The sequence below is a fragment of the Podarcis cretensis genome, assembly GCF_951804945.1.
Source record: "Podarcis cretensis genome assembly, chromosome: 13".
Classification (NCBI taxonomy): Eukaryota; Metazoa; Chordata; class Lepidosauria; order Squamata; family Lacertidae; genus Podarcis; species Podarcis cretensis.
Window position 1 is genome coordinate 23,397,999 of NC_137182.1, and position 17,830 is coordinate 23,415,828.

General features: G+C 39.8%; 1 protein-coding gene across 9 annotated transcripts in view; it reads left to right on the forward strand.

Moving 5' to 3' along the window:
- The window catches only part of SKAP1 (src kinase associated phosphoprotein 1), a 350,548-nt gene that overhangs the window by 98,923 nt on the left and 233,795 nt on the right, over positions 1-17,830 (forward strand). The window contains exon 1 of one of the 9 annotated variants that reach the window (XM_079949865.1): positions 3,061-3,097. The exons of the other annotated variants lie outside the window; for them this stretch is intronic. Within the exon in view, the coding sequence (XP_079805991.1) occupies positions 3,076-3,097 (22 nt within the window). The 5' untranslated portion in view covers positions 3,061-3,075. Of the gene's footprint in view, positions 1-3,060; positions 3,098-17,830 lie in introns of those variants that run through there. 9 annotated transcript variants of the gene reach the window in all.

Consider the following 17,830-nt stretch of genomic DNA (forward strand, 5'->3'; position numbering starts at 1 on the left):
TAAGAAAGATTCTTGCCTGAAAGCTTAGAGAACCATCGCTAGTTGCTAGTCGTTGTAAACAGCTTCCTGTGTTCCAGGGCTCTTCTCTGATCCTGTAACTTTTCAATCATGGCAAATAAAACTCTTTCTAGTATTGAATGGTTCTGAAATTGCTGAGCGAGACTTTTGTGTGTGGGGAGGGGGGTCGTTTTGAAGAGGAAGCAAAGATGCGATTTTGTAGGATGGTTTTATATTAGTGTCTCAATTTTACTCCAACTGGAGTCTTATAAAACCTTTACTCATATTTAGAAGCTGTCTGTCCTCTTCCTATGGCATCTGGGAACTAATTGAAACAAAATATCTCTGAAAAGTCTGTTGGTGTTTGTAAAGGTTTTTTTAAAAAAAGAAACTAAAAAAAGTCTAGAGTTTTGCATCATTTTCTTTGCTGTTTTGCAAAGCCATCTTGAATTGTGAAAAACAATGCAATTAATTTTCTCCCAGTGCAATCATGCATAGATTTAATAAGCATCCAAAGGTGGGATCCATCTGTAACGTATGCGCTGCATGCTAAATTACTTCGCTTCTGCTATTTTTTTCTTTCCAAACCTTAATTAATTGAAGAAAAAAAATTGTTTATTAAAGTGGGAACAGGCTGGGCCCTGTCTTTGAGTCTCTGGTTCAAAAGTTCATGCAAATCCCTAAAGACTCATATGTATGTGTACGCGCCTGTGTGTGTGTGAGAGAGAGAGAGAGAAGGAGGGGGAGACAGAAAGAAAAAGAGAATGAAAAAAACAGTCTTACTCACAAACAGTCTCATTCGTTTCTCTGTTTGGTGTTGCCTCCCAGGTTCTGTGCTAAGGAGCAGTGGATCCTCCTTCCTAATGAACTCTGCGCTTTTCCCTGTATTTGGGTATTCCTAATCCTTATTTTTTCTTCCTTTCTTAGTGCAGCACAAGAGAGGTCCAGACCTTAAGCAATCACTTTTTTTTGTATGAAGAAACAGGCGCTCAGAATTTAATTTTCTGGGCATGCCAGGACAACATTTTCTAGCCTGGAAAATCTGCCTCCTAAACTGAAGTGCATGTGGCTTAGGGGAAACCACACTATCTTGCTGAGGGGCATGGGGCAGAAGACTTGATATCCTGAGCCTGAGAGTGCCAAAGCTCATTTTAATGAAACTTGGAGCCCCAAAATGTAATTGGAACTGGTTCTTGTGGTATACAGTGGTACTGCGGGTTACATACGCTTCAGGTTACATACGTTTCAGGTTACAGACTGCGCTAACTCAGAAATAGTACCTCGGGTTAAGAACTTTGCTTCAGGATGAGAACAGAAATTGTGCTCCGGTGGCATGGCAGCAGCGGGAGGCCCCATTAGCTAAAGTGGTGTTTCAGGTTAAGAACAGTTTCAGGTTAAGAACGGACCTCTGGAACAAATTAAGTACCGTATTTTTTGCTCTAAAAGACTCACTTTTTCCCTCCTAAAAAGTAAGGGGAAATGTGTGTGCGTCTTATGGAGCGAATGCAGGCTGCGCAGCTATCCCAGAAGCCAGAACAGCAAGAGGGATTGCTGCTTTCACTGCGCAGCGATCCCTCTTGTTGTTCTGGCTTCTGAGATTCAGAATATTTTTTTTCTTGTTTCCTCCTCCAAAAACTAGGTGCGTCTTGTGGTCTGGTACATCTTATAGAGCGAAAAATACGGTACTTAACCCGAGGTACCACTGTAATGGGGAAATGAGTGCTTCAACAAAGCTTGCTGGATAGTGGGAGCATGAATTTGTCTGTTTACAAACACATACCCTGTATCACCAGAAGCCTGTTTAGATTTTCAGTTGGGGCAAAAATACACATGTTTGAAACAAACATAGTAAAAGTGACCTTAAAACCAGGTCATATAGATGTAAAAAACTATGAAAATCTGCTTTAAAAGAAACATTTTATAAATTTTCCAGCTTCAGCTCAGACAAACATTACAGGAAAAGATCACAGTTTAAAGGCCATGACTGAGGTGGCTATACTACATCCTCTTGACAACTATAGTTATATAACAGGTGGCACCCTTTAGCAGGGCTTCTCTAACAAGGCCATTATAAAGCAGCTTTACCCAACCTGGTGATGTCCAAATGTTTTGGACTACAGTCCCATGGTTGTAAGTCATGCTAGCTGGATATAGCTAGAGTGGATGGGAGTTGCAGTCCAGAACAACTGGAGGGCACCAGCCTGTTGTAGAAGATGGTTGGGAATGGAGGAAACTCATAAGGATAGATATGTTCCATAAAGTATATGGGGCCTAAAAGGCCAGGGTTTTATAGATATGAGCTAGTACCTTGAATGTTGTGTCCTAGAAGCCAATTCTCATAATGAGTGAATAGCCTGTAGAATGAAGTGCATTCTGCTATCTGCATTTCTAATCATACTTAAATGATAGTTTGAGAAGTGGAAATTATGTATGTTATCATTAAAACGCAAACAAAATAGAATTTATCCCCTATCTGTACTTGGGACTAAGTAACACTTCCATGTAGACATTCATAGATTTGCACTGTAAATTGATCTAGCATAGAACAATTTAGAAAGCATAGAAAGGATCTTCAGCTACTCTTCTTTGCTCACCTTGTTGCCACCAGTGTATATGAAGGTAAGCTAATGCTTCATTAGGGTTCTTGAAGAATTCAGTCTGTGCAAAATCCAGTACAAATTGCTTGATCTGCACCTCTCAGGCTTATGTACACACCAGTACTTAAATGTTCACCAGATTTTGTACTTGTACAAATTTTGAGACTTCTCCGAATTTTTTGATGCAGTTCTCCAACCAACCAATGTGTACGAAAATGCTTATATTAGGGGAAAGTAAGCAAAAAAAATGCATACATTAGTGAAAATACTGTGCAAAAGTGCATTATGGAAGTGGAAACTGCAAAAATTTGTATCTTAGTCAAAACTATACAAAAAAGTGTAAGGAGAAATTTGCACTAAAACACTGATGTACATGAGAGTTTGTATGTTTTTTTTTTTTAATTGCAAACTGCTGCCGAAATGTGGAGATCTTAATTTATACTTAGGAAAGGAGAAATGGAGATAAACCAAAAATGGACAGATGTGTCCATTCCTAGTCCCAAGTAAGTATTACAAGATTGCAGCCCTAGCTCCTGAATGCAGAGTTAAGATGATACCATTGCCTTATTCCCTTGAGTTCTGCTTATTCTTTTGTTGCTGCTGTGGCAGACTTTATAAGCTTTCAAGTTTCCTATGATGTTTCTCCATCTGTTTTTAGAACCAAAGAGCCAGAAAGGACCTGAATATCTTAATGTTCTATGCTCTGCTCACCTATTCTCTAGAATTTTCTTGTCTCCCCATTGCTGGATTGCCTTCCTGCTCTGTCTTCCCCTTCCAGGTGATTGAGGCTGTATGACTGTCAATTTCATTTGTACACCAAAGGCAAACGGCACTAAGCAGGGAAATTAAAATATTTGGTATTTTAAATCAAGTGTTGCACATTGGTGTGTCTGGTGCAGAAGGTAAGCATATAGTGTGAGTTAAACTCTAGTTTCACTCTAATATGGAATAATAATGGGATTCTCTAATAGTGGGAACTCTAGTATGACCTTCTGCTCACAATTTTGTGGCTGTCTTTTGTGCACTCCCACAGTGGCAGACCTTGGGGTCTCAAATTTCAGTGGTGCCTATGCAGCGCTAAAATTTACCCCCCCCCCGCTCCATTCTAAAGCATAGTTGCAGCATCCCCAGCAGCGCCCCCGAGGCTCTGCGCCCAGTGTGGCCGAACCAGTTATGCTTCCCTAAATCCGCCTCTGGCTCCCATACCTATACCTAAGTGGACAAACTGAAGGTCTTAAAGTATCCTGCTTCCCCCTTTCCTATTATGTTCTCTTCAGCAAGGGGAGAGAGGGAAGCTGAATTCCAATCCATTTGTGACCATAGCAGGGTAGATTTTCCTTCTTCACTCTGGCGCCGCCTGCCCGTAGAATGAACTGTTTGCGTGGTTTGCTTCAGATGTTTCTGCCTTCTGCTTCCCGTACGCAGTCAGTTGTGTTGCCAGTTGTGGGGGTAACAGACTGTCAGCCATCTCAGTTTCGTTTGTGATAACCGGAAAGGAAAACTGTGTGAAAGTTTCCTGTAGGGCAAGGGATAGGGAAGCTGTGACTTGTACCTAACCCTAACCAGCATGGCCAGTAGTGAGGAATAATGGGAGTTGTAGGCCAACAACATCTGGTGGGCCACAGGCTCTCCATTCCTGGTAGCATCGGGGGGGGGGGTTGGATTTGATTTCTGACCCACACTCATCTTCAAGAACAAATTGCATTCCTTGAATTGATAAACAATTGAGGCAATAGGTGGGTCTAGGTTTCTCTCACATGTGGCTTTCTGCCTGTCCCTCCTCACAACCCTGCATTTCAAATTTTAAAACACTAATGTGTGTAAGCCTGAAAAAATCCCAGAAGGTGCTAGCTTGTGGAAGGTTTGAATCTAACTTTTAAAAAATGGAAACATTTTCTGAACCCTGAGCACTTCGTTCCCAAATATCACTGGTGTAGGTTTCGGATCTGGAGTACGGTCGGATTCTCCTTATAGAGTTAGGATCAAAGGAATTGCAGCTTACCTGATTGCAGCTGTTTTAAAAAGCCTTTATTCTGGCGAAGACTTTCGGAGAGATCCTCTCCCACCTGTTTAAAAGCTCCACTCTTCAACATAGCCAATTGGAAATGGGCTCCTTTCCATCCATTCTGTGAAAGTTAACACTGAACCCTGCAGTAATGGGTTTCTTCCTCGCCCCTCCTGTCCCCCCTGGACATGCTCCCACACCCTTTATTATAATCCTTGTGGGTCAATTTGCTATTTGTGAGCCCCTGAGTGCCATCTTTGAGAATGCTTGTGCTATCTGCCCCCCCCCCCCCATGGAGCCCCATGCCATTCTCGATGAAGAATCCAGCACCACTGCTTGCACTCAAAAATTGCTAGTTAGGAAGAGTATGCTGGGGGGGGGGGTGGATGAAAGAGGAGGAGGGGAGAGTGAGGGGGAAAATGTTGTGGCCTCTAGCTGTAATCAGCCTTGTTGCTGTCTGATTTCTCAGACTAATAGCTGAGCAATAGAAGTCTGGGAGTTCAACCAGAGGTTATCTTTCCCAGGTAGCATCTCGCTCAACGAGAATTTGATTTTTTTTCTATAGGACTTTACTCCATTAGATTAATGAAATTTCAATGAGAGCCCGGCACCCCCTGAAGCTTTGTTAACAAAACAAATGGCGAATCTGTAGGTGAGACAGCTTGCGAGGGAAACGGACGCGAAGGTGAAATGCTTCTCTGCTATCCGCCCGTCCGGCCTGCAACCACATTGATCTCTATTTAAAGCCACCAATTGGATTTTTTTGTTAATTATAAATGATTGATTGGCAGCGTTTTCCCTCCCCTCCTTATACGTGTCCTCTCTGCCACCCCTGCCAGCTCCCCCTTCCTTTTTGCTTCTGCGCCCACGCTTCAAACTTGGCGTGCTGCTGTGTGTGGAATGGATGGAGCTGTTTTGGATTTTTTTTTTATGTTAAAGAGAAAGCAAACTTGGAACAGTATTCAATGTCATGGCTGCAAGCTTTTCTATTGTTATGTGTTCTTTCCTTTGCAGATCAGATATAAACTAATTGCATTATTTTCATGGATTACCAAGTGTGCATAAATTTTAATATACATTCTTCTGTTCTTGCTGGATATGCCATGACTCGATCATGTCTATAGAAGTTTCTTTGGGTGATGCTCACTAATAGGTTTTTTCACCCCTCCCTATTTTCTCTTTATTATAAGTTGTGTGCTAATTTTTACCACAAACCACCATTTTTACAGTGTTGAAAGTATACCTTCAAAACAGCAGTTCTGTCTGATTTGTTGGTGTCTGTCAAAATATGCACCATATTATTATTGTGTTTTTTAAAAAAATGTTCCAGATTGTAACAAAGCAAACCCTGTACATATCACAGGGCAGTAATTAAAGAGTCTTGGTGGAAGGGTCAGGGGAAACAAGTTTGGCTTGTACAAGATTCTGATTTAAAATCAACAGAAAATCAGGAAGCTCATTTGCTATCTTTAAATCATGATGGTTTTAAAGTCATATGAAAAGATTGTGGTGCAAATACGGACAAAGTTCATTCTGCTTCCTGATTAAAGAAAAAGCTTTCAGCTGGTTTTCCTGCTCTTGGTAGACTCAGCTAAACTTACTGTACTCTCATAGTTCCAAAGCAACCCACTGTATTAGATCTTGGAGATGGGCCCTATAAGTATTGAGATTGGGGCAGACACGCATCTGCAGAAGGAATAGAGCTTCTGACAACCCCAAATATTATTCTGAAAATTCCTTATTGAACTCTTCAGTTTTTTCACGCGATTAGTGATGCACGTTCACACATATTTCAGTATACTTTCATGCAACTGTAGTGCTTATAATATATTCTTATTATGCATGTATTCTCATAACGGTTATCTTTAAAATAACGCATTTGCCAAACCACTTTATGTAGTCTAATATTGAGATTCTATGCTGCAGTGTGATTCCAAAATATGCATTGGTTTGTGCTTCAATTATGTTTAATACAGCTTTATTTCCTATTAATAGCTTTACTGCTTAAAGAAGATCATTTACATTTATAAACAGGTGTTATAATACAACAAATAGCAATGTAACGTTCCATGCTGCAGAATGAACTTGTTCAAAACACAATCTTCTCTGTGTATATGGGCTAACAAAGCATATGTACAAGTGAATAAATTAAGCCACTAGTCTCACAAGTGACTGTCTAAATATTATGCCTTTTACAAACAAATGTGTACTAGGGATATGTATGCAGAGATAACTCCCTGCATATGTTGATGTGGTTTGTGTTATTGACAGCTAAATATAGAAAGTGCATATTCTGAGTGTGTTACAAAAACATGTGTGGTGCCATTGTTCATACCTACCATTAAGGTGAGAACATAAAAATACTGACTTGAGGCTTGTCCCTTCCTTGTTTCTGGTGATCCTTCCTATATTTTCACCATATTCTAGTAGCTCTTGGGTGTTTATAGTTGACACCACCCTTCTACACGTCGGACTGGTTTCTTTTTATCAAGTTCAAGCTTTCCTTATTTTCCCGCTCTTTAGGTTCTCCCCCTCTTTACTTTCCTTGTTCATTATTTTAAAAAGCATTTGTCTGAAACAGTTCAAAAGCCAATAGGGGTGTGTAGGAGCTTAAAAGTTTGCCAGTTCCTTGGTGCATTGTGGAAAATCTTGTCAGAATATCCTCAGATCCCACCCAGAGGCAGTAATGATAAATGGGGTGAGGATGAAGATACCACACAATGAACAGCACGTATCTGAAAACCGTGGCATGAAGAGGTAGCTCTAGACTCTGTAAATGCATCCCCATTTTTTTCTTGTTAACACATCTCCAGGGGCACATTCAAATCACCCTCAGTTTCTTCCCAATCAGCATCATTGTTGGTATTCACCAGCTGCAGTTTAGATGGGAAACTAGGATAGGTTGTCTGGAGGGCAGTGCATTTTGATGAGCAATATACTGTGCACTGTCCGCTTGGGTTTGATAAGTACAAATATCTCACCTGTCCAGGAATGTCTGCTACTGCTTCCATTGCATATACAACTTAGGTGCAGTAGAGCTAGGAATGGTCAGATCTGTCAGTTTTGGTTTCTCTCCGTTTCTCATTTTTTTGAGTCTTAAGTTCAGATCCCCATATATACAAATAAGTTTGCATTTTCTTTCTCTTTTTAAGTCCACATGGAATTCATCATCATTAAAGTTCACATTTCTCCTAATGTGCATGTGACATACAGCAGGTCTTGCTGTCCAACTGCAATGCATTCTCAGAAAATAGTTTGTTAAGTGAATGTTTGCATAATGAGTTGATGATTTCCATTTATTCCTATGGAGACATTTATAATGCGTTCCCGACCATAGAATCTTGACCACCCAATGACAGAAAACCCCAGGAAAACCCTCTGAAACCTTGTAAAAGGCAAACAAGGAAGGAAAAAATCTCACTTATTTGTGTGATCCCCCCTCCCACCATGGTTTCTGGTGAAACACTTGCAACAGGCCAGTGAAGCACAAATAAGTAAGGCTTGTTAAAAGCTGTTTATTTGTTTACAGTACTACACACAGGTCTGGCAGCTGGGATAACTGAATCTGCAGTGTGTATAGTAAGGTTTGGTTACTAATTCCTCGTGTTTGCATAAGCGAATTTCCTATAACGAGCATTTGGATTATGGGAACAACATGTAGAGTGCAACTTTGCCTAACATAAACATTTTTGCAAAAACATATCCCTAATGTAGCATGCTTTTGTGTATCCCAAGTTTGAAAAGCACAATCAAAAGAGAGGTAAGCATTGTAGTCCAGCGTGCCTTTCTGTCTCTGGATGGTATTCAGTGACTTCCCTTAAAATTACTAGAAAATTTGTGGCTGAGGTGAGATTTAACAGTGTCCATTTACGGTTCAGTGGACTACACTAACACTCCCCTCCCCTCTAGCCCCTTTTGTTATGTTGCATTTTGATTGTCAGAGTTTATTTTCATGTGTAACATTGCAAGATGAAATGAGTATCCAAGCTCTTTGGACAAGGACCATTTTCCTTTCATGCTGATCCAGAATTGCCGCCACCACCTTCCTTCTTGGCAGGGTGTAATTTGAGCAAGCACTGAGTCCTGTTGCATGGAAAGAATTCAAATAGAGGGGATCCTGATCCATTTGCAAAGTGCTGGTAGCCAATCAGCCTTTGCACGTCTGGACTTAAAGAGTATGTGTTTCTAGGTCTGTGAGTGTTGACTTCTAAGCAGACTTGAACCCCAAATCTCTGTTAAGCACTGCTTCTTGTTCTCTCCCTCTTCCCTCTACACTATCTTCCCTTGAGAATGACTAGTCATTACTTACGTTCTGTGGATCTGATGACTAGGACTGTTGCTGACATTTGCTGTTGGATAAGCCGTCTGTGAACCAAGCTTGCCTTTTACTGCTGGAGCCACTTGATATATTGATTTATGCATTTTCATAGTGATTTCATAGTAGTCCTCCAGATGTTGATGGACTACAACACATATCATTCCTGACCATTGAGCTGATGGGAATTGGAATCCAGAAGCAGTGTGGTCCTGTTATAAAGATGATGGATTTAAGGTTTGACTGGAATTTCTGCAAGTTACCTTTTCCCAGCCTCAGTTCCACATTAGTCAGATGGAAACTAGAACTAGCAATGTTTCCTCAACATTGCGAGGCCAAACAATGAACATGATTGTACATCATTTTGTGAGTTAAAAGCACTATGCTATCAACAGACAATTAAAAACAACCACAACTAGATCTGATATTACCCATAGAAGCAGCAATAACATGAGTTTAGTGCATAGGCAGTACTTTAGAAAAACCCAGCATTCCACATCAGTCCAGTTTTAAAACTGGCCATTTGACAGCTCTGCAGGAGTGTAATTCTGTTTTAGCTGAGCATTCCCTTTGTAATCGATGCATTGGCTGCAGTCCTGAATGAGGCAGAGGAATTCCATCAAAAATTGTGGGCATTGTTCTTTGCAGAGGAATAAAGGGAAGAGTCCTCCCTCGCCCACCAAATAATCCACAACCCCAGATTCCTAGCTTTCATTTTTTTCTAAAGCAGGAAGTTTCTAGTGTTTGTAGAACCTGAAGTATGAAGCAATATGTGCTGCTACTTTTCTCATTGGTTTTCTGAGAAACTGGCCTGCTCCTCCCTTTCAGTGTTTCAGCCAATGAATGAAGTCATAGGAGTGATTGACATTTGGGAAATATTTGATTTGATTTATTATATTTCTATGCCACTTTTCATTCAAATGAATCCCAAAGCAACTTACAAGCAGTAAATAACCATAACATGATAGAACATAATAGAACCTCACAAATACAGCATATATCATATACAATAATTAACAAATCATCAGTGAAGCAATTGAAATCTATAAAACACAGTTAACAATGCAATAAATAAAAAATAAGCTAAACATCACAATTAAAGCAAAAGTCCTATTATGTGATTAACAAATCAATACAGAATATATGTTCTATGAAACAATATTAACATTAACAAAATAGCAACCAAAAATTATACTTAAGTACTGTTAAGTTCATACAAACATTCTCCCCCCTCCCTGACTCATAATCTTTGATTCCGGTCAGCTCATTAAAATAAACATGCACATAGTGTTTGTGGCAGCAACTACCTTCTGAAGGTTCCTTGGGATGGAGGTGGGGCAGCACAGGTGAAACCATCCACCCCCTGATGGCAAACAGAGTCTCTCTCTCTCTCTCTCTCTGCACAGTTCTTCCTCTGGAAACAGTGCCAGTTAGCCCTCTTATAGAGGCTCCTAGGGCTGGAGGTTGGAGCAAGGCAGGTGGAAAAGAGTCTCTCCTCAAATCAAGTCAATTAGACAAAGAGAACATTGGAGTGAGACACCGGTGTCTAGAATCTAGAAGTTGTTTCTAGTGGTAAAGGTAAAGGGACCCCTGACCATTAGGTCCAGTCGCGGACGACTCTGGGGTTGCAGCACTCATCTCTCTTTATTGGCCAAGGGAGCCAGCATACAGCTTCCAGGTCATGTGGCCAGCATGACTAAGCCGCTTCTGGCGAACCAGAGCAGCACACGGAAACACCGTTTACCTTCCCGCCAGAGGGGTAACTATTTATCTACTTGCACTTTGATGTGCTTTTGAACTGCTAGGTCGGCAGGAGCAGGGACCAAGCAATGGGAGCTCACCCCGTCATGGGGGTTCAAACCACCGACCTTCTGATCGGCAAGCCCTAGGCTCTGTGGTTTAACCCACAGCGCCTAGTGGTAATCCTGCTCAAAGTAGATACATGTGGGTGTGGACTACTACAGTCAAATTCAAATGGGGGGGGCGTTGGATTAACAGCTGAATGATGCTCAGATATGGACAAGCCCTTTCTTCCAAAAAGCCTTCCTGGAAGTGAATTGCTTGTGAAACTGGCATAGATCAAGCTGATAGAGGTGGCATGGGCACAAACACAGAATTTAATTTCTCAAGGCTGAGCACTACTTCACATGATAATGGTGGCAAATACTAATTTGTGATTCTATTACCCTTTGCTGTTCTGTGGCTAATTCTAACTCTCTGGCAATGCATAGCTGTTTGATAGAGTTTGAGTTTTTAGATGCTTTTATCTGAAAGCTTAACAGTTTTATGAGTACACATAAAATATTTAATATGCACCCATAAAAAGATGTAAGTCTGAAGCAGGCCAGTTTCAACCAAGACACTTTCCATGGCAAATACTCTCATGAACAGCGACCTGTGTGTTCTGTAACATGGGGAATGGCGCGGTGTGTGTTGGGGAGTGTGAGTTGTCTCTAAACACAACAGCTTCCTGCTAATGAATTCCAGGCTAGAATATACACTGATGGTGCCAACTGACTTGTTACAAATTTGTACAAAATCATGGCCTGCGTGTACACAGCATAGGAACTGGCACTCAAGGAGCCCCGAGTCTGTAAAACTCTAAAAGAAAAATATTGATCTCACCCCATTCCACTTAACATAGACCTGTGTCGAAAACCAGCAGTATCTTTTTTTTTTTTCCATTTTTCCATTATTTTTATTAAGCTCTTTTTCATGAGAAAAGAAAATCACAAAGAAAAAACATAAAAAACAAAGCAAAAACAAAGGAAAACAAAGGTAAACAGCGTCAAAAAACAAGACCCAAACTCACCAACAAATACAACAACCAAAAAACACTAACAAAGAACCCACCCACCCGTCACCAACAGTGATTGACTTCCCTTCAAAACGGCTTGAGTTGTAATCCCACATTATCTTCCTACGGGGTATTTTTATCTCCTTTATTTACACCTCTCAAACTTTATGTATCGCCCACTGAAATTTTAATATTTCCTAAGTTTGTTTCCATATATATAAAAAATTTGCTCCAGTCATTAATAAATTTTTCATTTTTCTGCTGCCTGATCTTCTGTGTCATCCTTGCTAACTCTATATATTCGAATAATTTGGATTGCCAGTCCCTGATGGTTGGAATACTAGGGGTTTTCCAGTTTTGCGCCAGCAGTATCCTGGCTGCTACCATTGCGTATTGAAGCATGGTTTGATCTTCTTGTCTAATCTCCTTCCCAACCATCCCTAGAAGAAAGGCTTCGGGTTTTTTAGGGAAGGTATATCTCAGGATCTTTTTTAGCTCGTCATAGATAAGTCCCCAAAACCTTCTCACTTTTTCGCAGGTCCACCACATATGGTGGAAGTCTCCTTCCTTTACCCTGCACTTCCAGCAAGACTTGTCCCCCGTCTTATACATTTTCCCCAGTTTCACAGGGGTAAGATACCACCTGTACATCATTTTTTGTAAGTTTTCTCGAAGGTCAACACATGCTGTAAATTTCATGTCCTTATTCCAGAGTTTCTCCCATCTGTCGAAGTCCAGATTGTAACCAAGGTCTATGGCCCATTTGGTCATCACCTCCTTTACCTCTTCATCCTTCATATCCCAATCTAATAGTTGACTATACATTTTAGATAGGAGTTTGGAGTTTCCTTCTATTATTTCCACCTGAAATCTGGACTTTTTCTCGCTCATCCCTATTTTTTTATGCTCATTCCATAGGGAGTTAATTTGGTAAAATTGCAACCAGGTTGTTAATTTATATTTCAGTTCTTCATAGGGTCTGAGCTTCCACCCTTTATCTGATTTTACCAATAGATCCTCATAGGTCCATCTTTGACCTTCCATATTAGGTTTTTTAATTGTCAAAATATCAACTGGTGATAACCACCACGGGGTGTCTTTTTCTAGAAGTTTCTTATTTCTGTTCCATACCTCGAGTAGCGCACCTCTAAATATGTGGTTGGAGAATCCTTTATGGGCTCTTTCCTTATCTTGCCATAGATACGCATGCCAGCCAAATCTGGCATCGAATCCCTCCAAATCCAGCAGGTCTACATTTTTCAAGGCAATCCAATCCTTGATCCAACACAGACACGCGGCCTCATAGTAAAGTTTCAGATTAGGAACGGCAAATCCTCCTCTGTCACTACGGTCTGTAAGTAATTTAAATTTAATTCTTGCTCTCTTGCCCTGCCAAATGAATCTGGACAGGGTTCTCTGTCAGTCCTTAAATGCTGTCGTGCCCCTAATCACCGGAATATTCTGAAAAAGGAATAGCAACCTTGGGAGATACTCATTTTAACTGCAGCCATTCTGCCCGACCAAGACAATCTTAACCTGCCCCAGGTGTCCAGATCTTTTTTAATCTCCTTCCAGGTCTTTTTATAGTTGTCTTCTACTAAATTTATATTTTTCACGGAGATCCAAATGCCCAGGTATTTCACCTTCTTCACCACCTTAATTCCTGTTTTCAACTCTAGCAGATTGCTTTGCTCTTTAGTTAAGTTCTTTGTCAGCATTGGGAACGGTAGCCCCAAAACATAAATTTAAAAATTGTGACTGAATAAAGAGACTTAATCGTGAGGAATGTCTTTAAATTTTTTTACTTGGAATGTAAACGGTTTGAATGAAAAATCTAAAAGGAATAAACTAGAAAAAATTGTGAGGAATAAAAACTATGATGTGATCTGCTGGCAAGAAACACACGTAGCCAAAAAACACAAACACATATTGATAAATAAAAAGCTGGGAGTAGAGTTTATCAATTCGGATGTAGGAAAAAAAAGAGGGTTAGTAATTTATGTTAAAGAAAAATGGGAGCCAGTACTGATTTGCAAAGATGATGAAGGCAGAATCCTGGGAGTTCAAATTAACCATCAGGGGGGAAAATTTAATGTGGTAACCGTATATGCACCCAATACAAAGAAAGCAGGTTTCTTTAAAAAACTGGAGCAAATGTTATTAGAACTAGAAAACCACAAGTTAGTTCTGCTTGGAGATCTGAATGGAGTACCATCTCCAGAATTAGACAGAAATGGGAAAAAGAGGAAATTGAACCAAGGGAAACTCCCCAAATCATTTAATAATCTACAAGAGAATCTGGACCTAATTGATATCTGGAGGCATAAAAATCCAATAACGAAACAATTCACGTACTTTTCAGAACCACATCAGAGTTGGGGTAGAATCGATCAGATCTGGGTTTCAAGTGAATTATCAACAAGAACAATGAAATGTGAAATACAACCCAGAACCCTTTCTGACCATAATCCAATACTGTTGGAAATAAAATGTAAATCATCTGGCCCATATAGATGGAGATTGAATGAATATTTACTTGAAAATGAGGATATAATTGAAAAGGCTAAGATTACCCTTAAAGAGTATTTTGAAACGAACCTGAATAAAGAAACAAAAATTAATGTAGTCTGGGACGCCAGTAAGGCGGTCCTAAGAGGATTGTTTATTCAGCAAAATGCATTCAGAAAGAGATTAAGAGAATCAAAGAGGGAAGAAATAGGCAAGCAACTGGGGGAATGTGAGAAAAAATTAATAACGAACCCTAGTGACAAAAGGACCAAACAAATCTATAAAATGTTGCAGATGCAATAGTCGATATTGATAAGTCAAGAGGTAGAATGGAGAATTAGATCAATGAAGCAAAAGTATTTTGAATCTGCGAATAAAACGGGGCGGTTACTGGCGTGGCAACTTAGAAAAAAGAAAAAACAGAACGTGATTAACAAAATCCAAGTAGAAGGACAAATACTTGAGGACCCCGCTAAAATAGAGGAAAGGTTTCTTCAATTTTACAAAAACTTGTATAAAAAGGAAGAGGAAGACACGGAAGAAATTGATAAGTACTTGGAAAAGAATAGAAAAGAACAGCTGACGGATGAGGAGAAAAACTACTTAAACAAACCAATAACGGTTGACGAGATCAAGGAAATAATTAAGAGGATGAAATCAGGGAAAGCACCAGGCCCTGATGGGCTATCCCAAAAGTACTACAAAGTCTTAGAAGATTATCTGGTCCCGGTTCTCTGCAAAGTAATAAATAATATCCTACAAGGAGGTTCGGTGCCTGACTCTTGGAAAGAGGCGCACATCACGTTAATCCCCAAATCAGATCTGGATAAGCTGGACATAAGAAACTATAGGCCGATATCACTACTCAATAATGATTATAAAATATTTGCAGGAATAATGGCAAACAGGCTTAAAGAATATCTATCGAAATCTATCCATAAAGACCAAACAGGATTTCTCCCTAACAGGCATTTAAAGGACAATGTAAGACATATAATAAATATTATGGAGTACCTGGAATTTAAGATCGATGTCCCCGCAGCCCTAATTTTCATTGATGCCGAAAAGGCATTTGATAATGTGTCGTGGAGGTTTCTACTAAAAGGTATGGAGAGGGTTGGTATAGAGGGGCCCTTTTTGGAGGGTATAAAGGCGATTTACGCAGAACAAAGGGCCAAACTAATTATTAATAACAATTTAACTAGCTCATTTGTGATCTCGAAGGGTACAAGGCAGGGCTGCCCTTTATCCCCCCTCCTATTTATTATGGTACTGGAAGTGATAACAAATAAGATCAGGGAAACCCCCGAAATAAAGGGAATTAGAGTAGGGGACAAAGAATATAAACTAAAAGCATATGCCGATGATTTGGTGATATCGTTAGGAGAACCAGTAGTGAGTATCGGTAAAGTTATAGAGTTGCTTGAGGAGTTTGGAAATCTGTCCGGCTTTAGGCTAAACGAAAACCAGCATTTTCAACCACTTTTAAAGCTAGCTGTATTTATTTATACTTGGCTTTGAAGGGAAATAAAATAGAGGAGAAAAAGAAAGATGCATAAGGGAGGTGGGCATCTTCTGTTTTTGTGACTGTTTAGCTTTGTGCTGATATGGTTGGGGGAAGAGTTATTATTGCAGTTCTTCATGTGGTACTTAGTGGGGGAGAGCCTAAATTAAACATGCAATGTTTATTGCTTAATGGTTGAATAACAGCCCAAAGCAAATGTACTTAATTTGACATTCTGCACACACACATGCATGTATGCCCGTACACACACACACACACACACACACACACTCCTTTATCACCACTTCACTTCTTTACAGACTTTTATTCTGTTTCTAGCTTAGATTTTGCCAGCCATTAATCACAAACTGGAGACAGATGGCTGTTTGAAAAGTGCTATGATAGAAGGAACATTACCATTGGTGTGCACACTCATTTTTTGTTCACCAATTTTGCAGGTTATTGAAATGGTACAAACTATGCAAAAACTGTTCACTGGAAGCTATAGTGGGATACCCTCTTCAGCAAGGTGAAAAAAATATATAATCTGTATCTTAAACTATCTTTTTTCTTTTCTTTTCTCAGCCAGCAATCCTCTTGTTTTCATCCATAAAGGAAATGGGAATGTTTGGCATTTATGTGTGCAATGAGGATTGCATTTTTTTCAAAAAAAACAGAAAACCGTCCAGCTTTATTAACTTAATAAAAATGTATTTAATAAAACAACCGTTCACTAAAGAGTTTCTAATGCATAGTTGCCAAACTTTCAAATCAGCATTTGAAAAACAGTAGAAATGAAATTTCAGTATTGTTTAGCTGACCAGTCAGCCATTGGTCTCGTTACAAAAAAATACATTCTAACATCAAATGGAAAAGTAGCAGGTTTCTGTGGAAAATCCATTGGTAAGTTCAAACTTCAGGTGGTTCCAGTTGTACTTCCTTTTCTTAATGCTTCATCCACTCAAGGCTCTGGCTATACATATGCACACCTCTGCGCTTCAACACATGTGTTTTCTAGTGTCCTGCTGATTTAGTCGTTCCTGTGTGTGAAGTTTGCTGTTACACTGCATCAAGGGTTTTTAAATACCAAAGTATTACCATCCTTGAGCAAAAAGCTGATACTGAAAGATTTTGTGAGATTGTATGCTTTTTCAGGGACATTGTAATGTGCTCTGCTATGTGGGACTGTCTGTAAGGACAGTCCAGAAGCTTCAGAATGCAGTTGCCAGAATCTTGATTGGTACCATCTTAGACTGCATATTCCTGTGTTTCTGAGACCAAATTAAAGTGTTGATCTTAATCTTTAAATTGGAGGCTCTCTTGATGTGTACTTCTTTGGTCTGAGAGGAGGGTAGTCATGAGAGAAAGAGGACCTTTTCTGTAGTGGCTCCAGATCTTTGTGGATCTGCCACCCAATACAACTGTGGTAGTTGGTGGCGTGTCAGGCTTTTTAAAAGGCCTTAAAGACTCATTTGTTTCAGTTGACCATTCCCTGATTATTTTTTGTCCCATTCACTGAATGGAGGCTGGAATATATTTATGTTGTTAGAATGCCGAACCTGTTTATGTTTCTGTAACTCTGTTTTTGGTCTTGATTTTCGTAATAATGATTTTTATCTATGTGCTTTTTATTGTTGTGAGCTGCTTTGGATGAGTTTTGTCTGGAAATGTGGCAAAAATCACAATTGTGAATGAGGTCTGAACATTTGCAGAAAACAATTCCATGTTCCATGGCACACTAAAACTAATACCTCAAAGATATTGCGGGTTTGGTTTCATACCACCGCAATAAGTCAAATATCACAATAAAGTGAGTCACACATAACTTTCACATGGAAACAAACAAAAATGTTTATACTATACTGTAGTCTGTTAAGCCAAGTCCACCTGGCTGCAGGGGCAGGAGGGAATAACCTCAGCTGCAGGCCTAGCCAGCTCCATTCCATGCCCAATTCTGCAATGGAACAGACTCTCAATAACGGGCACATGATAACTTTAGATGTAGGAGAAATCCCTCGGTTTCCCCAGTGTAAATTGGGAATAATAACATCTGGTTTGAAAAGGGAATAAATTATTTACTTTATGCTGATTAAATTTCTAAAACACC